We start from the raw sequence: 8353 nt of genomic DNA on the forward strand, positions 1-8353 counted from the left end.
ATAGTTAATGAGATTATTCAATCTGCTGAGGAAACAATCCCTAAGAGTACAGGAACTAAACGGACCAAGAGTGTACCCTGGTGGAATGACAACTGTAGTAAAGCCATAAAGGCCAGGAATAAAGCATTTAGAGAACTCAAGAAACGTCATTCTCAGGATGCATTGATCCTGTATAAAAGGGCCCAAGCAATAGTAAGGAGGACAATTAGAACACAAAAACGAACATTTTGGAGGCAGTACTGTAGCACTATTGGAAGGGAAGTACAGCTGTCAGATGTGTGGGGCATGATTAGAAGAATGGGGGGGATTAGAAGAAATTATGAGATACCAGTGTTGAACACTGGGAACAAAATGGCTGTCAATAACTTAGAAAAGGCGGAACTTTTTGCACAAACATTTGAAAGGGTTCATAGTTCGTGTAATCTCACAGATGAGGCTAGGCAGTGTAGAGAGAAAATCTTAATGAAGAATCCCAAAATAACAGAGAAAAGGGAGGTGTCAGGAGATCCGTTAGATCTACCGTTTAATATGTTTGAGCTAAGAAGAGCAATTACGAGTGCTCATCAGACCACTCCAGGGAAAGACGGTGTATGTTATGCAATGTTGGCACACATGAAAGATCGTGCACTGGACACGGTGTTGGGTTTGTTTAATAAAGTTTGAGATGTTGGCCAACTTCCTTTAGCTTGGAAACAAGCAATAATAGTGCCCATTCCAAAACCAGGAAAAGATCAGTCAGACCCTTCCAGTTACAGACCTATTGCATTAACCTCACACTTATGCAAAATTATGGAACGAATGGTCACCGAGCATTTAACATATTTCCTAGAGAATAAAGCTCTTCTGTACCCGTACCAGAGTGGGTTCCGTAGGGGTCGGAATACAATGGATTCAGTATTGTGCTTAGAATCAGACATCAGGAAAGCACAGACCAACAAAGAAATACTGATAGCTGTATTTTTTGACGTTGAAAAAGCATATGATATGCTCTGGAAAGAAGGGTTACTTATTAAGTTGAAGTCATTGGGTATTGGTGGTAGAACATATAATTGGGTTATGAACTTTCTATTTGACAGGGAAATACAAGTAAGAGTAGGCGCAGAATACTCCAGTGTATATAAGGTGGAAAATGGAACTCCGCAAGGTAGCGTGTGTAGCCTGCTGTTATTCAATATAATGATAAATGACATCTTCTCTCAGGTTGAACAAAGCGTAGGGAAATCTTTGTACGCAGATGACGGGGTTCTGTGGGTAAGAGGCCGCAATGTGTTTCACGTCAGTAAGAAAATGCAAGCTGCAATAGCTGCTGTGGAAAAATGGGCAAATAAATGGGGATTCAAGTTATCTGTTGCAAAAACACAGGTGATCTGTTTCTCAAGGCGGCATAAAGTCACGCCTTTTTCCATGAAGTTATATGAACAACCACTTGAGCAAGTCAAAACAATTAAATTTCTTGGGGTTTGGTTTGATGAGAAGCTCACCTGGAATACTCATTTAGACAAAGTTAAGAACAAGTGTAAAAAGGTCATCAATATACTTCGTTGTCTGTCAGGACAAGAGTGGGGAGCAAGCAGAGCAGCTCTACAAAATATATACTGGGCACTCATGAGATCCGTTTTTGACTATGGATGTGTAGCGTACATGTCAGCAGCAGAATCAAACCTTAAGAAGTTGAATGTATTACAAGCTCAGGCCTTGAGAATTTGCAGTGGATCAGTCAGAACATCTCCGGTGTCAGCAATGCAGGTGGAAATGGGAGAAATGCCGTTAAGAATCAGGCGAGTAAAGTTAATGTTGGCATACTGGGTTAATCTCCAGGGGCAATGTGATTCTCATCCTGCCAAGAGTCTTTTAACAGACTTCTGGGAACACAATGAGACAAATTTCACAAGTTTTGGGTGGATTGGTGATGCAAAGGCAGAAGTCATAGGATTACGACAATTAGATCACAGCCCTACAGTGTCACAGTCTTCCATTCCTCCCTGGTTATTCCCAACACCAAGTGTAGATCTAAACATACAGCAGGAATTGAAGGATATGTCAAAGAAACTAGTACAGAATTACTTTGATTTACATTTTTCAGACTCCATGTTTATATTCACAGATGGCTCCAAAGATCCTGATACAGGGCGTGCAGGTGCAGCAGTCTATATCCCAGCAAGTGAGTCATATATCAAGAAAAGAATATCAGATCATGTCTCAGTGTATACCACAGAGTTGACTGCAATATTACTGGCCCTGCAGTGGATAGAAGAGAGGGAAACAAATAATACTTTTATTGCATCTGATAGCTTGTCTGCTCTAATGAGTATTAAATCTGGCAAATCATCATTTAGATCCAATATTCTCAATGACATATTCCTTATATTGTACAGGATGGAGCTAAAAGGTTTATCCACATGCTTCCTTTGGGTTCCTGCTCATGTTGGTGTGAAGAGAAATGAGCAGGTGGATATTCTGGCCAAAGGAACACTCAAAATCAAACATGTAGACCTAAAAACCCCATTAACTAAAGATGAAGCTAAGACATTTATCAGGACCTATGCACAGTCAGTTTGGCAGGAGCATTGGGACAATAGTGAAACTGGAAGGCACCTATATAATGTACAGAGACAGGTTGGTGCCGGAAGGACGGTGGGCTGGAAACGTAGGGAAGAAAATATAATCACTCGTCTGAGAATAGGACATACAGGTCTCAACCTTTCGTTTTATAAAATAGGTAAGCACCCAACTGGGAAATGTATATATTGTAACCAACTAGAAACGGTTGAACATGTTCTCCTTCAGTGTAGGAGATACACTATCAAGAGGGAACGCCTGTTTCAGTCATTACGGAAGGCAAAACATCATGATATCTCAATGACAGGTCTCTTGGGGAAAACAGCAGGCCAGATATATTGTCATATAATTAAGTTTCTTAAAGAAACTGAGTTAGAAAAAAGAATTTAATTTATGTTTGTTTTTGTTTTGTTTTTTGTTTGTTTTTTTGTTTTGTTTATTTCATTTATTTCCTGCTTAATCTCTCATTCCACACTCCAGTCCAGCTTGTGGCGGTAATGCACCGTTAAACTGGTTTGCCAACCGCCATTAAACCCTAAAGAAGAAGAAGAAGCCTCGTTAAGTCAGAGCATCAAACCGATAAACATCATTGTGAGCTAACTAACCAATTTATCATGTCATTTACTTAGAACTTACAGTAGGTATGTCTCTCTGTGTCTGGTGGTCGGTTTGTCTTTCTAGTTTAGTTAGCTAAGTTAACTAAGTTGTAGTTAGCTAGCATAGTTATTGCAGAAAGTTGGCTAACAGAGGGTCTTCATTTTATTTTCGTCCTCTTGGTTTAGTGTGCTGTTCATTCTCATTACGGCATCTGTGCGTGCAGTGTTGGAGGACAGATGGCAGAAAACGCGGTATGATTGATAACAGCTGATCCGCGCACATTAGTTTCTATCATGGTAAGTAATAGTTACTCCTGCCAGACAGTGAAGTGGACTAAACTTTACAGTGTAGTGATGTTAACACAGCATGTCGTTAGTGAACACTCCAGCCCATCAGTTTTTGATTATCATGGTAATTGCTTACGTCTGACTATTAACCACACCCCCATTCTCTGTTTGAGAAAGAACGTTAACCAAAAACGGCAGTTAAAACTGGCTGGAGGGGCTTTTTAACCATTAGTCAGCTAGAGTGAGACGGGCGGCTAAAGATGTGGTAAACGTTCCTTTAGGAGTCTGCAGGGCTTTCTAGATAACTGGCAGGTTTCTGGAGAAGACCCGATTGGCCTCTTCACTCCTCGCTGGAAGAGTGAGAGACCACTGTAAATTCACTTTTACTTTTAATAGAATATTTGTAGGAAATGGTATTTCTACTTTTACTAGTACCAGAATACTTATTCCACCGCTGTGTGGTAACTGGTGTATTATTATATATTCATACATTAACATAAGAAATGCAGCTTTCAGCTCAGAGTTCAGACAAACGGACAGAAAGAAACTGAAAGAGGAAAAGTTGAAATATTTCACACATCAGGGCCTTTAAAGGAAGAACATGTCGTCAGTAACTTTTATGATCATTATTATCAGAAACTAGATACGTTTAGCTTTAATCTTGCAATCAGTCTGCTTGTTGAACAGTAAAGATCGGATCTTTGGACCTGAGCTGCAGTTCAACTCCAGTTTTTACAGTTTCTTCAGTGAAAATCGGCTGTCGGCTCACTTTTCTTTATGTCTGCTCTGAAGATCAAAGCTGTTTGTTAATCATCTCTGAAGTGTCACTTAGAGCATGATTATCAGTACTTCAAAGCTTTATTTTCCTAAAACGATGATTCAACATAGCGACAGCTAAATAAGAGAAACTTATTTTAATCCAGTGGAGTTAGAAATATGAAGGCATGCCAAAGGGGACTTAAAAACCAGGAGTGAATCCATGAACACTATTACATGCAGCCTAGCTTGTTCAGCATCGACCACACTACAGTTTCCTTACACTTGATTCTTAAATATCTTTATTCAGCTGTAACCTGACGGAGACTAAATGCTGGGGGCAGCAACTGAAGATGAAAATCAAACGGACGTCATTTACTCATAAACCTGTGTTTTAAAGTCACAGACACAGTTATAATGATTTTGATGATATACAGTTAGAAAGGCGTCTTGGTTCAAACAGACATCTATTCCATATTAAAGAATCTTACTATAGTTATATTTCACTGTGTGGAAATAGGGTTTGGGTTAGACTACTGCAGCCGATTTTCTAAATCTCACATTTAAACTATGTCCAGATCTGCAAACAACATACCTCATACCTAAACAACAAAATGAGTCAGTTTTCAAGTGTCCGGAATCGACATATGTGGACAATGGAAATCAAATGACACATATGAGCGTTTTCCGAATCTGTCCAGCGGCTTACCGGATGTAATGTAAGTCATGTGACGTGAGTTTGGTTAGGTTTAGGAAGATCATCGTTTGGATCAAAAGTAAGTAAAGTTACAGAAGTCATGTGATGGAAGTCAGAATCTAACTTAGCTTAAAACTCAAAATAACTGTACTTGGTTTCACACGGGACTCGAATGCCGTTCTCCTGTGTGAAAGTCCGGGTTTGACCCGTCCACCACCCCATCCTCCCTCTTTACACGGACTATGGTTACTATTTATAATACGTCCCTGAGTTCCTCCGTTGCTACCGTCGTGCGGCCACTAGAGGTCCCTAAAAACGCTTTAATCATGGGTCGCAATAAGCTGTACAATAATCAACCTGTCCGGACGTTAGCTGGTGAGGACAGGCTGCTGCAGATGAATTCGTTCCAGTTGTGTTTTGGTATCGACACACATGTACCTGTCACACGTGTTACAGTATACAGTTTCCTCTCCTCCCCCCCAGCTGCTGCTCCTTTGAGGACTACAAACTGACCACCGAGTGGCTGCTGAACCACACGAGTCACCGTCCGAAGGTTGCAGTGATCTGTGGTTCGGGACTCGGTCTGCTGGCCGACGGAGCAGCCAACAAACAGACCTTCAGGTATCAGGACATCCCCAACTTCCCCGTCAGCACAGGTGAGTCTGCCCCGCCCACAATTTCTGAAATGATCTTTCTCTCTCTGATGTAACGTCTGTCTCTCAGTCGCGGGTCATGAAGGCTGTCTGGTGTTTGGGACAATCGAGGACACTGCCTGTGTCTTCATGCAGGGTCACTTCCACCTGTACGAAGGTTACTCCCTCTGTCAGGTGAGTCCAACCCAAAAACACTAACAAGGACCACAAGTGTTCATGTCCATTTTAGCCAGTATGCTGTGGGAGCTGACTTCGACCATCTAAAGGTTGGGCGTGCTGCTCCGTGAGCTCTGTGAACTGGAAACAGCTTCATGTAGCACAGCTGCTTTCCACGAATACGTGAAGCCAAAGTATCCCTCAGCGCTGACGGCAGCACCGCAGATCCTGTTTCCTTTCTGTCTCCATGAGCGTGGCACGTTATCATCAAGTGTTTCTTTATCGCCTTCATGTTAAAAGTCCCGCTGCTGTCATGGTAACGTAACGTTACACCGCGTGTCATCTAACGTTCGGCCGGTTCATATTTCCAGTTTATTTAACGGCCACGTCTGAGCGAGAAAACGGCTGAACCTAACAGTACAGACGGTCTGTGACTGTCTGTGAAATGTTTCAGTGTTTTCTTTGTCCCACACTGAGGCAGAAATACATCTGATTATCAGACATCATTACACAATACTGAAATAAATCCATGTCAAAAACATTTAAAGTTTGCAGTAAAGAAGCCTAATTAATGTCTGTTATTAGGGGTCCAAGCCCGAGTGGGCTGGGAACCGCGACTTCAAGGCATCGCGGGTTCCCAGTACCAGCGGCGCGGCTGGGAACCCTATTGTAATCGTAATTGTAATTGTAATAAAATCCGCACACTTCTACCTCTAGGGGGCGCTATAAGCAAGGTCAATGCGTTTGGGCTTGGAACTCCCGCCTACGAAGTTGTATATCAAAAACCTTATATCCACACGTACGGGGGATCGAGCTGAATCTCCTGGCATAGGCCACGCCCATTTCCGCCTGGACTTTTTTTCCGCTACATTGCAAAAACTGAAAAACATTGAAAATTGAAAAACCTATTTTAATTTAACTCCTCTGAAGCCGCAAGTCCGATCACCACGAAACTTGGCACAGACGATCTCTGGACCAAGCCGCTAAAAGTTTGTAGAGGGAATTTTGATCCGCTAAAAAACATCCTCATTATAAGCTAACAAATTTTTGCCCAAATGCAAAAACTGGATTTTATGTGATATCTTAGGTTTGCAATGGCCGATATACACCAAACTCGGGGACCTTATCTGACACACACAGGTTGGAGTGACGCAGCTCTGAGCCGAGGTCGAGTCCGTCAGGGTCTCGTTGACCAGTGAGGGTCAGATGGAGGTCTGTCTCTCTACTGGTCTGTAGTGGTGAGAAGGGAGCAGCTGTCAATTTACCAGTGGATCTCTTCCAGGTCTCAGGTGTGCTCCTGGTCTCTGGGTAGTAACAGAGGGTTGAGGTTAGGAACAACTGCTCCTTCCTGTTGAGGAGGCAGCTGAGTTGGTTCAGCATCTGGTCAGGGTCTTCCTGGACTCCTCCCTGTGGAAGAGGAGATCCAAGGGCAGACCAGAACCAGCATATCCACCATAACGCTGACTGCTGACTTCTCTCAGGTGACCTTCCCCGTCAGGATCTTTAAGCTGATGGGGGTGGAGTCTATTCTGGTGACGAACGCTTCCGGAGGAATCTGTCCGGACTTCAAAGTCGGTGACATCATGATCATCAAAGACCACATCAACCTGCCGGGATTCGCTGGACAACATCCACTGTTTGGACCCAATGACGAGCGGTGAGACTGTCTGACTCTGTAGGTTTGAGATCGGGTTTCCTTGTCTGTCTCTCAGCCCGCCTGTCTGACGGCCTGTCTGTCTCTCTGTAGGTTTGGGATCAGGTTTCCCTGTATGTCCGATGCTTACAGTAAGGATCTGCGGCGGCTGGCGGTCGATGTGGGCTCTGAGCTTGGCTGCAGTGACTTCATCAGAGAGGGAGTTTACTGCATGGTGAGCGGACCGAACTTTGAAACCATCGCTGAGGCCAGAATGCTTCTGATCCTGGGCTGTGACTCTGTGGGTAAGACAACAAGAGAGGCAGACGGGCAGATGGACAGCCTGTCTTCATCGAGAAGGGGTCTTCCTGGTGAGCTCGTTGATAACTGACGAGTCTTACTGAGTCTCATTAGTCTCATTCTCTTAACCAGAGAACTGTGTCTCAGTTTGTGTCCTTCCATACTCACACCTTTGATGACCTGTTACAGCAGCAGGGGCTTCTGGGAGTTGTAGTGGGAAAACCTGATGGTTGTCTGGGTCCTTGAGAACATTTCAGGGTTCCTTGTTATCTGGTTGAGTTTCCTTAAATAACAACAATCAATTACTCAAATCAGTTTGGAAAAATGCAAACTTAATAAGAGAACTTAATAAGGTGAATAAATGTATTCTCATTCAAATTCTCTTTTCACATTGTGTCCTCCTCCTCAGGTATGAGTACAGTTCCTGAAGTGACGGTGGCGAAGCACTGTGGACTCAGAGTTCTTGGTCTGTCCCTCATCACCAACATGGTCAGATTTATAGACACCTATTACATCTTTGTGACACCTGTGTGACATCTGTTACATCTGTTACACCTGTGTGAAACCTGTGTGAAATCTGTTACATCTGTTACACCTGTATGACACCTGTGTTACATCTGTGTGACACCTGTGTGACACCTGTGTGACATCTGTTACATCTGTTACACCTGTGTGACACCTGTGTGACATCTGTTACACCTGTGTGACACCTGTG

General features: G+C 43.1%; 1 protein-coding gene across 1 annotated transcript; it reads left to right on the forward strand.

Annotated features, from left to right (window-relative positions):
* The first annotated feature begins 5222 nt into the window (after positions 1 to 5222).
* LOC123970707 (purine nucleoside phosphorylase-like) lies at positions 5223 to 8172 on the forward strand. The gene is made up of 6 exons (XM_046048924.1): positions 5223 to 5239; positions 5380 to 5552; positions 5620 to 5723; positions 7187 to 7362; positions 7453 to 7709; positions 8048 to 8172. Exons 1-6 carry the CDS (start codon positions 5223 to 5225, stop codon positions 8170 to 8172), a joined length of 852 nt encoding a protein of 283 aa, XP_045904880.1.
* The last annotated feature ends 181 nt before the right edge of the window (positions 8173 to 8353 follow it).

Source organism: Micropterus dolomieu, linkage group LG01, assembly GCF_021292245.1.
Source record: "Micropterus dolomieu isolate WLL.071019.BEF.003 ecotype Adirondacks linkage group LG01, ASM2129224v1, whole genome shotgun sequence".
NCBI classification, from domain to species: domain Eukaryota; kingdom Metazoa; phylum Chordata; class Actinopteri; order Centrarchiformes; family Centrarchidae; genus Micropterus; species Micropterus dolomieu.